General features: G+C 44.0%; 1 protein-coding gene across 6 annotated transcripts; it reads left to right on the top strand.

Annotated features, from left to right (window-relative positions):
- The first annotated feature begins 329 nt into the window (after positions 1-329).
- On the top strand, positions 330-17,348 carry Tifa (TRAF interacting protein with forkhead associated domain). 6 transcript variants are annotated; one of them, XM_075981365.1, is made up of 4 exons: positions 330-444; positions 3,032-3,098; positions 5,165-5,225; positions 10,900-17,348. In XM_075981365.1, the coding sequence occupies exons 1-4, from the start codon at positions 394-396 to the stop codon at positions 11,468-11,470; spliced, it is 750 nt and encodes a 249-aa protein (XP_075837480.1). In that variant the 5' UTR covers positions 330-393; the 3' UTR covers positions 11,471-17,348. The 6 variants fall into 6 exon arrangements, with proteins under 6 accessions (XP_075837480.1, XP_075837482.1, XP_075837484.1 ...); XM_075981367.1 differs by having other exon boundaries at positions 361-444; positions 2,953-3,098; XM_075981369.1 differs by lacking the exon at positions 3,032-3,098 and having other exon boundaries at positions 361-444.
- The last annotated feature ends 330 nt before the right edge of the window (positions 17,349-17,678 follow it).

Genomic DNA, 17,678 nt, shown 5'->3' with positions numbered 1-17,678 from the left:
ACATTAACTGACTAGCCTTGACAAAATTTTATTTAATTTTAAAACAGGAATAGAAATTGTGTATTTCAAATTGTTAAAGGATTGATAGACATTTCCTGGTTGGGGGCGTTTGATGTTATTTTCAAACTAAATACTAAGTCACATTACGACAGGACACCCCTTCCTTTTGTATTAAGAACACACAGGATACTGCTTGCTTTGGTTTTGGCTTAGTAAGCGATTCAGGCCTGGCTCTTGGAGTAGCCACTTCCCTAAAGAGCTCAGCTCAGTTTCAGTGTACTTCCTATGAATCCCACGTCACTCAATGCCTTTGGCTCAGTCAAGGGAGGCTAACTAAGTGTGCAAGTCGGCTGAGGCCTTCAGTAAGGTCTCGAGAAAGGAGTTTGGTCTCTGATGTCGAAGACGCTGGCAGCCACGAACATCTCTGAAGTCTCACTCCTTGAGGTGAGTTTGTGGGATGAAGAAAGGGCTCAGCAGTTAAAAGCTAGGCTCACAAGGGCCCCAAAGAAGGGTTTGCTCACGTGACAACCACAGTAAAGCAAAGGGAAAATTTTGCTTCCTTTTCAAAAAGGAAACCACAGAACCGGCCAGGGTGGTGCACACCTGTAATCCTAGCACTGAAAAGAGACAATGGCAGGAAAAGCATAAATCTGGGGCCAAGCTGGGCTGTACGGGGAGACCCTTCATTCCCTTTAAGGGTGCAGCAGAAGAAGAAAAAGTGAGGGGAGGAGAAGGAGGTGGAGCAGGAAGGAGGAGGAAGAAGAAATAAAACATGAGTTCCAGCAGTCATGTTCTTAGCAGATTAAAAAATATATATATTTTTGAGAATTTCATGCAATATGCTGTGACCACGCTCTTTCTGCTCTTCCTTCTGGGTAGATGTGTAAGGGCAACACAGTGGGCTGTGCATGTCTCCAAGCTGACTAACACGACTTTGCTTAAGATTTAACTTTGCACCAGGCACTTAGGGTGCAGAGGCAGACAGATGTCCTTGAGTTTGAGGCCAGCCTGGTCTACAGAGCAAATTTCAGGACAGGCCCCAAAGCTACAAAGAAATCCTGTCTCAAAACAAAACAAAACAAAACAAAAAAAAAAACAGAAAAAAAAACTGAATAAAGATGAAGCAAAATCTGAAGCAACTTTCTGAAATAATCTCATTAGAAAACTGCTTTTAATGGTCTTATATGAAGGAACAGCAATAAGGCACAATTAGAAGAGACTGACTAATTCAGGGAATGAGTGATTTGAGGTCACTTATTTTGTGTGTGTCCTCTGGGGATCTTCAGGAGACTCAACAAACTGAAATCACAGACACAAGTGAGCATGTTCCTTTTGGGCCCTTGTCTGAGACAAGGTTTTAGACTCCTGGGCCTTCTGTCACTTGTCAAGAAGCCTGGGAGGGCCAAGATTACTACAATGACCGCCTTGTAACTGTCTGGAAGGTGATAAGCCCAGGTCAGTAACCGCAGCCAACTACCTATCCCTCAGGCCCCGAGGCAACAGAAGCTCCCAGGTGCACACACTTAGCTGATTCTTGTTGCTCACAAGTTCATTTCCAGTTCTGGGATCCATTATTTTTGACCAGTTGTCAAGGGAAGCAACTGTGACAGAGCTTAATTTTTTTTTCTTGGTTTTTCGAGACAGGGTTTCTCTGTGGCTTTGGAGCCTGTCCTGGAACTAGCTCTGTAGAAGACCAGGCTGGTCTCGAACTCACAGAGATCCGCCTGCCTCTGCCTCCCGAGTGCTGGGATTAAAGGCGTGCGCCACCATCGCTAGGCCCCAGAGCTTAAATTCTCATTTCAAACTACTTGCTAATTTAAAGTCCTGTTCTGGATCAACCAATTCAATCAATGCAGGGAAACTAAGAGAACATTCCCTCTCTAGTATCCTGATTTTGCCTGTATTTTCCTTATTAGTGTTAATAGCCCCTATTCCTACATTAATGGAATTAAGCAAAGGTTTCCATATTGTGTATAATGCACTTTGACCAAATTCACTGATTTACTACTCTTCCTTACTCTACCTATGTTTTTTTTGTTTTTTTTTTTGTGGATTTTTCGAGACAGGGTTTCTCTGTAGCTTTTTTGGTTCCTGTCCTGGAACTAGCTCTTGTAGACCAGGCTGGCCTCGAACTCACAGAGATCCGCCTGCCTCTGCCTCCCGAGTGCTGGGATTAAAGGCGTGCGCCACTACTGCCCGGCTACTCTACCTATTTTTTTCCTACATTTTCTTTGACTTAACCTTAAAGATTAAGGAGTTTGGTGTAATGAGTAGGCCCATAATGCCAGCTCTCAGGAAAGCTGGGGCAGGAGGATCATGAGATGGAAGCTAGCCTGAGCTACATGACAAAGCCTTGTCTAAAAAAATAAAACCAATATCAACAAAAAGATTAGAGAACAGAAACCCCAATTTTTGCATTATTTTATGCATGAGTTTATTCGGCACAATCAAATTGGCAATGTCTTATCTTCCACCTGCTTTGATGCTGCCCAACTGAAAGAAGATACTATGGTTGTCTCTAGAAATAATAAATGTTGATCATTAACAAACGAAATCACAGCCTTTACCGGAATATGCTTTACTTAAAAGCAGACTTCTTGGTCCACCCTTGGGTTCCCAACTGAAATTGAAAAAAAAAAAAAGCCCTCCAGGTAAACTGCCAACAAAGCAGAAACCACAAAGTCCTCATCATTTTAATTGCCAAAGAAAAAGACAGACAAATAGATAGCTCCACTGAAATTAAGGACAGAATCCAGACAAATAATAGCTTCAGAAAAATAAATGACGAGAAGAATTGGTGCGTGGGTTCCCAAGCCCGGAGGATGGTTGTACGTCCTCTGCTACATCTCCAGTCGCTCTGGTTTGTTCTCCTGTTCTTCATCTCCTTTCTCCCTATACAGAATCCCACTCCCATCCATCTCCGGACTCTCACCTTCTGTATTCCCAATCCAGGCTCCTTGAACTTCGGAAATCAGTGTTCGAGTATTCACTGTGCTCTGAAGGACCCCCCCTCCTCCCCCCCCCCCAACAGGTTGCTCCCCACCCCACCATCCAGGACTGTGTTGGGCGAAGAAGGGAGGGTCGGCTGGAAGTAACAGGTGAGGAAGCTTCTGGACTGCTGTGTGTACAGGGTGGCAACATCCGGAGGGCAGGTTCCAATCCTGTCTTTGCTGTGGCTGGACTCTTATCTACTCCCCTCGCCCCGCCCCGGATTCAGCATCTGCCGAGAGTAGTCACGGTCCCCATCCTGGAGAGCGGGCGCTCATCCTCAACTATTCCTCCAACTCCCTGCTGGTCCACCACCCCACGGCCGCCCTTCACCTGGAAGGGCCCCAGTTCCCTTCTTGTCGAAGCCTAGCTCCCGGGTCACACGTAGTCTAGAGCAGCCTCTCGTTGGAGAAGGCGCGGTCAGCCCTGGTGCCCGGCTCCCCAAACCGGGTCAGGAGACCTCGGAGGGCAGGGCTTCCTGTGAGAAAGGGCCGGGAGGACGGTGGTGACCTCCTGGCTGCCTCTGCGGGCTTCCTGCCCGGCGAGGACTTTGCGAAGTCACCCACGGGAGGCCGCTCTTGGCGCGCGTGTGGGAGGTTCCGTGGCGCCGGAGGATCGGCGTCTGGCGGGTTCGGCGAGCTCGCACTGCCGTGGCAGGGACGGTCCCCCCACGAGGCCACGTCCTGCCATTTTCATCAGAGGCTCAGCAAGGCTCACGAACCCTCAAGTCCCCAGGTACCTGTAGGTCAACAGTCTGGGATGAGGGTGAGGATTGTCACTTTCTTTTTCTTTCTTTTTTATTTTCTCTCTTTTTTTTTTCCCCTCCAAGAGGGCAGTTTTGTCAAAAAGTTTTCAGAGGGTCATCACCTGCCGCCCCTCCATGGCTTGATTTACAGGCAGATGTGCACTACACAACAAGGAAGTTTAAAAATATTATAGACAGCTCGATCCCAGGTGTATAAATTTAGTATGTGATCTTTCCAAAATAGGGAGGAACGAACAATACTGGGAGGGCGGGTGTGTGTGTTTTTGTTCTCTCCCGTTCTTTGTAAACTTTTCACCTAATCGGAAACCAGAAAAAGAATGCCGTTTGTGCATTCTTGCTCACGGGAACCAACGTCCTGGTTCCCGCCACCTAGCGCAGTAATTGAACTAAGGAAACTTTTCCACCTGCCCAAGGCTCCCCGGAGAGCCGGTCCGGAGTGCACAGGGTTGGTTGGTCCAGACCCACCTCCCAGCTGCAACCAGATTTACAGAAAAGTCCGCTGTCGTCCTGGTCGGGGATTTTCCCGGGCTTTCGGCTCAGAAAGAACTTCCGGGTGCTGGAGGGGGAGGGGTGATCCGCAGGGGGTCCGCAGCCACGGAAGGGGGGTGAAGGGGAGTCGGAAGAGGGTAGAAGCTGGCGGGTGGGCAGAGCGGGACAGAGACTCACGGTCACTGGGAAGCGCTGTGCTCGCCTCCCGCTCTCCGCTCTTGCTGCTTGCTTTTGCTTTTCCTCACTCCCCCTACAAGATTGGGAACAAAAAAGGCTGCTGACTCTGCAGAGTAGGTCTTCTTTGGCATAAAATTAGCGGAGAGAAGTCTTCTAAACCACCCCGCGAGGCCATGGCAACTGAGGGAGTCGGACAAGAGGATCGTTTTTTGCCTTTTGTTTCTTCTAAGTTTCTCTTCCCTTTCTACCATCTCAGTTTTGGGTGTTTGTCAGGGAGAACAGCTTTTGCTAAAAATAGAAATGTCCATCTTGAAATCATACTCTGTATTAGAGGCCAAGAGCTGGAGCAGGGGAGATGAAGGTGAACGTTCTAGAGGGGTAGTTTTCCTAGCTCACCATTCAGAGGAGAAACTTCTCTTTACAGCCAGCACTATTTTAAACAAAACAAAACAAATTCTCAAAATGTGAGAAACCTTAATCGCACGTGACCTCCCAGGGGAGCCGAGCAAACTTTCTGTTAAACTGTTTGTCCTCCTGGCTCATTTTAGAAAAACATCGCTCTCCATCTTCCTTTGTGGCATTTGAAACCAGTATCAGCCTCCAGCCAAAGCGGAGCCTGGTAGCTCTTCACCGGTTTCTCGGGACACAGGGGTCAGAGAGGAGGTGCCGTGTGTTTAGTTGGGGTGTCAATGCTACTTTGCACCTAACACACCTACACGTATCATTCTTCTTTCCTCCCCTCAGGAGAAGAGACAAGGCTCTGGAGTCCTGATCTAGCTAACTGCCGTCACTGGGAGGCTCTCAGGTGAGTGTGCCTCTTGGGATCCAGCATGCAAAAGGTTGGCTCTGAGTCTGGAGCACAGGTCTGTTGGCTCATGCCTGTTGGCAGAACTTGCTTTTTATTTCATGTATCTCTTTGTTATAGAATAGTTTCTTTGTTAACAGAGTTTGCTGTTGGCCAGACGGTAGTGTTTTACAAGTTAGTGATGTCAGACAGCAGTAACAGACAGGGTAATGCAGGCATTGCTGATGAGACTTTACTCTCTCTAATTCTTTATTCCACAAAGAGATGACTTGTGGTTTTGGTAAAGAAAAATATTGTTAACTATTTGAATAGGTCATAGTGTACATGGTAATCAGATTCCGAAGATGCAGGGTGTGAGGTGAGAAGGGTCTCTCTTATTGGTGCTTGGTTTGCCTTTCCTGAGACAACACAGTTACCCTGTATAGCCTGATGGCCTTCTGTGTATTTAGTAATTGAAAACTAGCATAGTTCAAAACTTTTTGTGAACCTACTGCTACCCCTTTTAAATTTATTATTCTAGTTACTCATTTCTATCTTCCTACTGAATACTGAAGTACTAGAGATTGGAGAGATCAAGCTGCTTTGGAGAGGGACCTTGTGCCTCTGGAAATTAGCTGATTAGTTTGCTGAGCCTTTGTGACTCCCCAAATAACCTGCTCAGCTGCCAGGGAATGGTAGGCCTGTGCTCATGGTCTCATATGCAGGAGTCAGGATGATTGGCATTTGTGGGAAGTTGATGCTTTGGACTGTGTCGTCTATGAGGCAGCACCAGCAGCTATTCCCCCTTCACAGTGGTGTCTAAGTTGGTACCTTGCTGGCAACAGCATACATACTTCTGAGCCCCCCTTCTCGTAGCTTCCTTAGTTTCCAAAGTATAACTCTTAGCCCCGGAAGGGAGGCAGTCTGTGAAGGGCTAAGAGACAGTGCATTAGAGTTTGCATCCGGGCTTTGACACCTTGTTTTAGACTAGAACCCATTCTTTAAATTCTCGGTAACTCCGTCTCCCTCACCTGTAAAAGGGCAATCCACAGGACTCTTTTGAAGATGAGCTAAGATGGTACAGTCCAGGACTCAGCACCCCGCCTAGCATGTGAGAGGCACATCGTAAGTAGACGTCTTCTGTCAGTTTGTCATCATTTCAGCGCCCCGAGACAGGTGACTGCATTTGTCATCTTAGGCGACCCTAGGAGGCAGCAGCAAATGCCTTGAGAATCCCAGGAAATGGATCTCTTGCCCATATGATAATTATATGCCTTACGTGTCCATCTTCGGCCCTTCTCTCTGGCACTCAGCCTAAGCCACTTCTTTAGGGGGCTGCTGATGTTGTGGCAAGGCATGGAGGAAGGCGAAACTGCACAGCGATGGCTTTTAAAGCATCTTGGTGATGGTGCACACCTTTAATCCCAGTACTCTGAAGGCAGAGGCTGGGGGAACCGCCAGCCTGGTCTACAGAGCGAGTTCCAGTACAGCCAGGGCTACACAAAGAAACCCTGTCTTGAGGGAAAAAAAAAACCTGCCAGGAAGTAAGCTTCTACACAGCTTCCACAAGTGTTTCTATTTGTACTGAGTGTTGGTCATTGTTAATGGGCCAGCTGTCTCAAGTAGGGGAGCCTTCTCTAAAGGACCAACTGGGAACAATAGAGAACAAGGAACAGTAAGGATTCTACCTTGGTGTTGGCTGGAAGGAATCACAGTTGTGGACTCATAGGTCTATCCTAAGAATGCATTCACACCAAGACTCCTGTGGGCCCCTGACTTAAAGAGTATGCCTCCCCTTACAGTATGCTTTCCCCTTACGGTGAGGGCTATGTCTGTCTGCCCTGGGTCCCCGGGGCTGAGAGCCTATTTGCAGCAGACGCTTTTGGCAAATGGATCCATTCAAAAGACAGACATGTTATTTAAAGCATACAAAACACTATTTAGCTGTCACTAAACACACTGTATTTGGGAAACTACTGTTTTTTAATATAGTTCTTTTATAACCATCAAAGCTCGCAGATGAGCTAGAGCTGAAGCATTCCCTGGACAAAAATGAAGATAGTTTCTGCTCTTCTTTCTCTCTCTTTTTTAAAAAACTCTTTGCTCCTTATCAGAAAACCCTGTGTGTGTGTGTGTGTGTGTGTGTGTGTGTGTGTGTGTGGTGTACATGTGTGTGTTGTGTGTGCATGTGTGTGTGTGGTGTGCATGTGTGAGTGTGTGTGATATGTGTTGTACGCACAGGTACCTGCATGCCTGTGGAGACCAGAAACTAAGGTCAGGTGTTACTCCTCAGGCATCTCCTGCCTTCTCTGAGACAAGGCCTCTCATTGGCCTACACCTTTTGCAAAGTAGGCTAGGCTTAGTTGGCCAGTGAGCTCCAGGGGCCTGCATGCTGCTGCCCCCTCTCTTACCAGCACTGGGATGACATGTATGTGGGACACGCTCCCAGGTTTTTATGAGTCCTGGAGACTTAGGCGCACTCCTCACATTGGCAAGACAAGTGCTTCACCAGCCGAGCTATCTTCCAAGTCCTTCATTTTAGTTTGATGTTTTAACTTGCAAGTGCAATGCAGTTTTATTGCAGAAAAATTTTAAGTAAACAGGGAATATAGGTGGAAATTCGATATCACACAAGATTCACAACAATGAATTTTTTATCAATTGCTAATTACATCATTGAATAACTTAGTGTCATTATTCTCATGCATGTTGTCTACTTCCTGAATAATGAGACTTTTATTATCATAATGGAGAATATTCAAAAGATATCGTGAAGCGGTTTAATCAATTCTTCCCATTGCATGCTAGCTAATTCTTGCCTGCTTTAGTTTTAATTATTTTTATATCCTTGGCCCAAGATTTTGAGGATTCCTCTCACTGCTTTTGTTTTTTAATTTACACAAGGATCTCTTTCTTTGTTACAAAGTTCTGTATCCTGCAACAATGTCTAAGAGGTATGAATATAAAATGAAAGATTAATTTATAAGTTTACCAAAGACATTTTGCTTGGCTGTCATTTATGGAATAAATGAACGAAGCTTGATTTTAGCGGCCTGACTTTGTAAAACAGAGAAGAATGATGTCTTCCAAGCAGACAGCACTGGGTATGATGGGAATGTAGGGAGGGGCTACGTACTGAGACCCGGACTTAGGTGTGTTCTCTTGTTGTGACGCCCACCATGACCAAGGCTTTCTGTTAGAAGAGTTTATTTGGGGATTACAGTTTCAGAGGGTTAGAGTCCGTGACCTTCATCGTGAGGATGATGGCAGCCGTCAGGCAGGCTTGCCACTGCAACAGTAGGCTGAGAAACACAAACGCCAGGCAGAGAGAATAAACTCGGAATGGTGTGAACCTTTGAAACCCCAAAGGCCACCATCTATGCTGCCTCTAACAAGGCCACACCTCCTAATCAGTCTTAAACAATTCCACCTACTGGGGACCAAATACTGTCATATATGAGTCTATGGGTCTATGGGGCTATTCTCATTCAAACCACCACAGACCCTCTCAAGAAAAGCAACACAGCAAAAGGCAAAGATCAAAGGGTAGTGGAAGTAGTTTTCAAAACATCATTGTTTTGAGACCAAGATAGTAGTATAATACTAACTGATTAGCCGGGCAGTGGTGGCACATGCCTTTAATTCCAGCACTCCGAAGGCAGAGGCAGGCAGATCTCTGTGTGTTCAAGGCCTGCCTTGTCTACAGAGTGAGTTCCAGGACATCTTCCAAAGCTACAGAGAAACCCTGTTTCAAAAAACCAGCAACAACAAAGCAAAGCAAAAAAAAAAAAAAGAATACTGATTTTTGCTTTGTTATAAACAAGACCAGAACAACTATAAATTTCACTTAATTATAAAGTCTCATTGATGGAGACTGGAGAGATGGCTCAGAGGTTAAGAACACTGGTTGGTCTTCCAGAGGACCCCAGTTTAATTCCCAGCATCCTCATGGCAGCTTACAACAGTCTGTAACTCCAGTTCCAGGGAATCTGACACCCTCACACAAACATATGCAGGCAAAACACCAATGCACATAAAATAAAAATAGATAAAATGTAAAAACATCATTGAAGACTATTGCTTCCTAGGCAATAAAAACCAACCACATGGACAAGTAAGAGTCATTAAGAGGCCACAGTGAACACTTAGCAACTATTGACAATTGTGGCGTCAATACACTTGGTAGAAGTTGTGTGGCTATGGCAAAATGTCACCCATAGGCATGGAGCGATCAAATACTAAATATAATGTATTTCTATTGTTATGAGAGAAATTATTCTCTGTGGAGAAACATGTGCTTGCATGCATTTATGTGTGTATACGTGCACACGTGTGTGCATGCTCACATAATTATGCTTATGTTATAGAGGATATTATGTAGAGTTAAAGGCCGCTTTGAAGTGGCTTTCTCTAGGACAAAAAAAAAATAAAAGATTAGGATTGAATGAGAGCCTTGTTTCTAAGTGCTTTTTATTTCTTGAACTTTTAAGTCATATGTGCATATAGTTTTAAAGCGTTATGTTTTTTTTAATGATAGTTCTGTATTAAAAAGCTTTAGGAAATGTTAAGAAATGAATGTTCCTATCCTGTTGTAATCCTGTAAACAACACCCCATCCCACTAGCACTGTAGTAGATCCGCGCAGTGTGAGGTCTAGTTGGGGCACCTCAGGCCTTGGGCTCCAGGGATGCCAACAGGAGCTAGGTGGAATTGCCATGATTAAAGAAGGCTTTCCAAGATGTTTACAAAACACTGTGGACACAAATTACCCCAGTAGCAGTGAAGGCCATGGTACTGAGCTGGCCTCATGTGAGTTGCTAAATATGTGACGTCTAAATTATAGAATACAGCAATCATTCAAAGTGTTTACTTTTTAATCATTAATCTACTAGAAATTCAACATTTCATTATTTAAGGTGGTAATGTTGCAAGATTTATTTATATAATTCTAATTTAAATGTTTATTTTTTGTGTATGTGGGTGTTTTTGCTTATATGTGTAAATGTGCACTATGTGCATGCAGTGCCCAAGGAGGCCAGAAGAGGGCGTTGTATTCCCTGGAACTGAAGTAACAGAAGATTATGAGCCACATATAGATGCTGGGCATCTAACCAGGCTCATCTGGAAAAACAACCAGTGCCCTTAGCAGCTACCCCATCTGTACAGCTCCCTGTTTATAGCCTTTAATTTTTTTTTAATTTAAAACAGGTTTCACAATTTATATTAATCATGTTATACTAGAATTAATAGAGTGTAGGTTTTCACTGTGTATCGATCCTCAGAGGATATTAAAACTCAAACCAAATGTTTTTGGTGCAGTGTCACTAGGTAGCCCACGCTGAGCTTGAACTCATGATCTTTCTGCCTCCACATCTCAAGAATTAAAAGGGTGTGCCACCAAGACACACCTGATTTTATTTTTAAACCACATCCGTCATGTTTCTAGGCGTGTGTCACTACTTAAATGAGAAAAGAATTGAGACTTCCCTCGGCTTCCCCTGAATCACTGCGCTGTTAATAATCATCACCTGCATGATGAAAATGGTCAGAGGAGAAATGAAACAAAGAGAGAGAAGACGGATTAGTCTAGTATTCTGTACATCGTTTTCTTAGCTTAGAATCCCCGGCCACATTTTGAGCATCCTCTTAGAAAGGGCAGTCTGGGCTGATCTAACCTGGTGTTTCGACTGTTGCAGGCCAGAGAGCGTCATGTTGTCCTTTGAAGATGCTGACACAGAAGAGACCGTAACTTGTCTCCAGATGACTGTTTATCATCCCAGCCAGCAGCAAAGTGGAATATTTAAATCAATCAGGTTTTGCAACAAAGAGAAACTTCCTTCTATTGAAGTGGTGAGATTTGGAAGGAATTCCAATGTCTGTCGCTACACTTTTCAGGACAAACAGGTTTCCCGAGTGCAGTTTGCTTTACAGCCGTTTAAACAGTTCAACAGCTCTGTTCTCTCATTTGAAATCAAAAACATGAGTAAGAAGACCAGTTTGATGGTGGACAACCAGGAGCTTGGCTACCTCAATAAAATGGACTTGCCCTACAAGTGCATGCTCAGGTTTGGAGAGTATCAGCTCCTGTTGGAAAAGGAAGACGGGGAGTCAGTGGAATCTTTTGAGACACAGTTTATCTTGTCTCCGAGACCACTCTTACAAGAAAACAACTGTCCAACGCAGAGCCCTATACCCGAGGATGGGGGCTATTCATCCTATTTCACCCATAGGACTTCTCCAACAGAGATGGATGAGAATGAAGTGTGAACAGAGTCCAAGCGGAGACTCATGAAGGATGAGGACACATGGGTAGACCCTTGAAAGACACTCTACCTCTTAAGAGTTTAGAGCCTAGAGTTGCACAGATATCTGCATGCTGACTTTGGGTTTAGTAATAGCATTTGGAAGTCTGTGGACTGTGTTTGTCATCAACTTCGTCAGCTCTTTGCATTCTGGACCTACGGAGAATTAAGTATACACCTGTAAGGGTTAGTGTATAAGATGTATCTTCTGTGTAATGTTATTCTTGCTCCTTTTCCTGCTTGATGGCTCGCCCATGCTTTGTTTTGGTAACAGCCATCTCGTGGCTTGGTCACATCATTTCATAGCAGCCTTTGGCTTCCAGGTTCAGAGCGCAGGCGGATTGTTCGCTGGTGCCTGTGACATGTTCCTACTTGCAGAGCCGGAAATCTGGAATGAGTTCTCGAGTCCCTTCTGAGTCACTGTGGGTTCATTATGGAAAGTTTTGAGAAAAACACCTTGATTTTCTTTCTGTGGAATTATAATGCCTACTCCTAAGATGTCAGTGTTGCTTTTCTGTATGGAGGACCTACAATTAACATTTAAAGAACATTGAGATTAAAATTATTTGCCACACAAGGTGGCAGCCACCACAGTCTCAGGAGCAAAAGTCCCTCAGAATTTATGACTGTTGGAAGAGCTGGAAGAAGGCCAGGAGGGAGTAGGCACAGCACAGTTCGCTGAGGTCTAGAGGACGGTGAAGACCCGACACAAGATGGACAGGGATAATACCTGGGCCTCCAAGAACAGTTTATTAAAACGGAATATACAGCTTTAAAATAGGACGTGGAGCCGGGCGGTGGTGGCGCACGCCTTTAATCCCAGCACTCGGGAGGCAGAGGCAGGCGGATCTCTGTGAGTTCGAGACCAGCCTGGTCTACAAGAGCTAGTTCCAGGACAGGCTCCAAAACCACAGAGAAACCCTGTCTCGGAAAAAAAAAACAAAAATAAAATAAAATAAAATAGGACGTGGGCCTAAATACCCAGAAGCACTTCCATCTGTATGATTTGTAACGAAAGTTATTGAGTGGTGTGAGTAGTTCAAATGGCGTGGTGGATACATGGGTCACATAGGTGCTGGCAAAGTGGCAGGATTCCACAGCCTCAAAGTCCCCCTACAGGAGCTTCGGTGCTTGTCAGTGTCAAAAGAGAACATGAAGTTGACACAGCCACCAGAAGGACAGTGTTACAACAATTAGCCACTAAGGCCCCAGCCATGTCTTCCCAATCCAACCTAAGTCTTTATTTTCCACAGTGATGAATTTTCTAGGTTCATTCTGTAGACCTCAAAGTCCTGGAGAGGAAATTCCACTGAGACTTCATCCATCCTTAGACACTGTTTTGATACTGATTTATTGTCTGTTTGAAATGCCTGAGTTGTGCTGTGTAATATCTTCTGTGGAGTGTAACCACTGGCTGCCTAGTTGAACTTCTGGGATCAAGAAGGTGTGTTGAAATAGGTTTCCTTTGGCAGCAGTGGGCACAGCTAACACAACTGTGAATAGACACATCATACAATCGCCTACTGCTGTCATGTGACCTGGGTTTGACTTTGCCTACCCCACCCTCCTGCCACAGCTGTGTGTTGACTCTTAGAATAGACGGTAAGGCTTCAGGTAGCAGCCATGGGACTACTGCTGTGTTAAAGATAAAACCTTGATTTTTATTTAGACAGAAAAAGGGAGATGATGTGGGATTCTCCTCTGTGTGTTATGAGTATGTTTTATTACCATTAGTTAATAAAGAAGCTACTTTGGCCTATGGCAGGGTGGGAAAACTAAACTGAATGCAGCGAGAAAGAAGGCAGAGTCAGAGATGTCATGTAGCTGCTGAAGGAGAAAGATGCCAGAACCTTACCAGTAAACCATGAGCCTCATGGTAAAATATAAAATAATAGAAATAGATTAATTTAAGATGTAAGAGCTAGCTAGAAATATGCCTGAGCCATTGGCCAAACAGTGTTAGAATTAATATAGTTTCTGTGTGATTATTCAGGTCTGGGTGGTGGGGAAATGAACGTGCAGTCTCCATTTACACTACGGGGCTTGGGGGTGCTTTGACTGCACCCCTGCTTTCTTAAGTCTTAAGTGATGCCACATCCAAGCCTTTGTCTCCCCTATTTCTCCACTGCCATTCTTGGCCAAAGCTTAGATTGTAACCCTCCCCTCCCTCTGAAATTGGCCATGAGTGAGGAATTCAGGGCTTCCATCTCCCCACCTTTACCAAGGGATGCTACTTTCCCCCTCCTCCTCAACTCACTTGTTCCCCATCACCACCCAACACTTGCTGTGGCCAGACGCCATCAGATGAGGTTGGAAGAGCCTGGCCTCCCTCACGTAGCTCTGGACCACATGTTCACTTGCCACCACCCTGGGAAGGGAGTGCTGCGTTCTCGGTCCTGCTGCCACCATCAGCCGATGAACTTTGAGCTCAGGGCTCAAGGTGAACAGAGCAGTCATGGGGCGACAAACCTGCCAGCACTGCTCAGGGTCCTTGGGGGTTCCACCTAGAGAAAGGCCATTGCGGAGAGTCCTAAGCACATAGAGTTCTGAGTCGGTTCCTTTTCTCATAATCACTTTGCTTTTATACACTGAAGAGGTTTGGACAAGGCTCCCTGGTCACCCATCAGGTCTGAGGTAGAGCTGAACAGCTGGAACACAGGCCTTGATCTTCTAGACTCAGATCCTCTGCAGGGACATGGAGGAACTCTCTGTCACGAGTTTTCAATGGGCCTGGCCTCCTAGCTCGTTGCCATGGTCCCCACTCTGTTCAGGACCACTAAATGTTGAAATGTGGTGCATACCAAAAAAAGGCGATTTGTTGTGTTGCAAAAAAAAAAATGTTTTCTGCTAAAATTGAAAATGGCAGGATGGTGATGGTGCATGCCTTTGATTCTACTTGGGAGGCAGAGGAAGACAGAGCCCCATGAGTTCGAGGCCAGCCTGGTCTACAAAATGAGTTCCAGGACAGTCAGGGACACACAGAGATACTGTCTCCAAAACAAAACAACAACAACAACAACAAAAAAAAAAACAATAAAAACAACCCTCCAAAAAAACAAAATTAAAAATGAATTTTATGTATCTTACATATTTTTTTCTTTTTCTTTAAATATTTATTTATTATGTATACAACGTTCTGCCTCCATGTATGCCCACATGCCAGAGGAGGGCGCCAGACCTCTTTACAGATGGTTGTGAGCCACCATGTGGTTGCTGGGAATTGAACTCAGGACCTTTGGAAGAGCAAGCAATGCTCTTAACCGCTGAGCCATCTCTCCAGCCCCTCTTACATATTTTTTCAATTGTACAGATCAAAACTTTTAACAGCCTTTTTGCATATAATAAAGTCAGAGTTCAGCCCCCTAGCTGCTTCTCTGAAACTTCCTAAAGGAAAGCGTTCATACTTAGACTGCTGTGTAGAAGTTAAGTATATGTGAATATTTGCAATAAATGCTTACATATGTCTGAACTTTTACAACTTTTAGAAGTTGTGTTTCTTTAAGAGATTCTCACTCAACTCATTTTGATCTGATTAAGATAAATGTTAGTGACTGTTATGTTAAAGAGAATAACAACCACCAAGTTAAGATAAATTCTAACATTACCAGGAAGTAAGGTTCCCTGTGTAATTACTTTGGTATAGGAAATTTTGTGCTATAACAGATGAGGTGGGGGAACACATCATATACTTTTTGGTTGGGTATTTTAAGACAGGGTTTCTCTGTAGCTTTGGAACCTCTCCTGGAACTAGCTCTTGTAGACCAGGAAGGCCTTGAACTCACAGAGATCCACCTGCCTCTGCCTCCTGAGTGCTGGGATTAAAGGCGTGCGCCACCACCGCCAGGCCCATATACATATTTTTTGTTTCTTTGTTTTTGAGACAATCTCCTGCTTTGAAGCTCAGACTGACCTTGAACTCATAATCCTCCTGCATCAGCCACCTGGATGTGATGCTTACAGGTGTGCAACCCTGTGCTTAGCTTAATGTAATTATATTTCTACAACCACCCTTCAAAACAATTTCTAATAAATTTTCCAGCCTGATGCCATGTGCGTGTCATGCGCGTTATGCCTCTTGATGTAGATTGCCAGCCACTCCTAGACTATGGAACAGGATCTCAGCTGCTATCCCAGGCCAGGGCCTGTTGCTATGGGCACTGCTTTCTGTCTCTGTGCTACATGCCAGGCTGACTATTTCATTTCTTGTCTAGCTTTGCTGCTGGCCACTGTGGTAAGCAAAGCATGGCAGACAGGTGACTGTGTGCTAACTGCCAGAACCTGAGTGTGTCATGACATAGCAAAGACAAATGAATGATGTGGGTACAATTAAGGTTGCTCACTGGCTGACCTTGAATTACAAGAGATCATCCTGGATTATTCCAGATCCAGTTAATGACAGGGTCCTTCAAAGCAGGAGGGTAAGAAAAAAGATATCAGAATGATCAAGTGTGACAAGGTCTTGACCTGCTGTGAAGGGTTTGCACTTGGAGGAAGGAGGCCGTGAACCAAGGAATGCAGTAACAGCTTGAAGCCAGAGAATGTGCTTAGAGATCTACATGCTGGAAAGGGCAGAAACCTCAGCAAGATGTTGGCATACAAAAGAGTTCCACAGTAACCCAGAATGGAGTATGACAGAGATTTATTTATTTGTGGATAAACTCACAGAAATAGTAGTGATCCACAGTCCTCTGCGTGTGCTGGGAATAGGAACCGAACTTACAGATGGTGTCAATGTGGGCTGACTATGTGCACATAAAACCTGAGAGAACTTGGGAAGGAATTCTAGACACAAAAAAAAAAACAGACTTAAGCACGGCTTCTTGGTAGCAGAATTTTCTCAGGTGGGCTCTGTTTGCTAGAGTCAGGCAGAGGTATGATTCCTCAAAGAGAAGACTTCCTGACTCAGCATTAGTAGCAAAAACTGAGTGGCTTCTTTAAGAGCCATCTTCCTGGTTCATGCTGGTAGCATGAGATTCTGGCTCTTTCCAGAGGTCCTGCACTTAAAAGGTGTCTGTGAGCAGTGTGTTACAAATTGCTTAATGGTGACATAGACCCACTGCATCCCTGGAGCTGAGGTGATGTGTATTGCCCATAGAGGTGGTGAACATGCCTCTGCCATGTTGGACTACATGGAACAAACAGGCATGGCTGCAGAGTCGGTCCTAGTCATATCAGCTTAGCATTTAAAAAAAAGGTGCACCTGGTCAGAAAATGATTACAGATATGCAATAAAGGCATATCCAGATGGAAAAAGACCTCTAAATGTATCATAGTGTACATAGGCATAGTGTATGGGCTTATGAGATAGAAGAAAGAATACAGGATGTCATAGATTAAAGGATTAAGGATAATTAAATATTAAAAAGCAATAGAGTAAAAAAAAGCCATGTAAAGATGGAAAATACAGAGAGTCCGGATTATATATACTATTGTGTTTTCTTTGAATTTTTTGACTGTGAATGAGCTAAATGCAGAGAGACATTTCATTGTACAGGCTGCTGAACTAAACCAACATATATTTTAAAGGTATATTTACTTCAAAATTTGAGTCTAGGATATGTTACTTTGGAAAAGAGATTCTGTTCCCACAGAGGACAAGAACCTGTAAATTTCTTCTAGGCTAATGTGATTTGATGAAACAGAACTCCCAAAAGGTCTCTGTGAACCCTAAAAATACTTCACCCAATAAACAGCAGAAAGCAGTTTGGAGAAAACGACACCAAAATTCCCAATGATTGTTTATAAATATTTGTTTTCATTTTGGGGGGGTTGATTGTAAGTGACTGATGGTCACAGTCAATTTCTAAAATAAATAAATAAATAAATGGGATATGATAAGGAAATGAATACTTTGCATTGGTATGAATCTCGGTCTATTGATATGATTTTTGGGTTTTTTTGTTTTTGTTTTTTATTGATACACATTTAAGGTCAATTTTGTTATACTGTATATATATATATATTTCTACTCTTATTTAAAGTATTATGTTTGACAACTCATTTTTAAAATGTAATATACACTTAAAAATTACAGATGAATAGTCACATAAATAAGTCAAACTTATAATCATGTTAGTTAGGTTTTCTAGATACACAGAGATATATTTCAGTTAGATAAATAAATTTTCAAACCTTTCAAAGACCTACAGAGCATGGTATTTAAAATATTTTAA

This window comes from Microtus pennsylvanicus, chromosome 7, assembly GCF_037038515.1.
Source record: "Microtus pennsylvanicus isolate mMicPen1 chromosome 7, mMicPen1.hap1, whole genome shotgun sequence".
In the NCBI taxonomy this organism is placed as follows: Eukaryota; Metazoa; Chordata; class Mammalia; order Rodentia; family Cricetidae; genus Microtus; species Microtus pennsylvanicus.
This window is presented reverse-complemented; position numbering and strand designations above follow the sequence as displayed.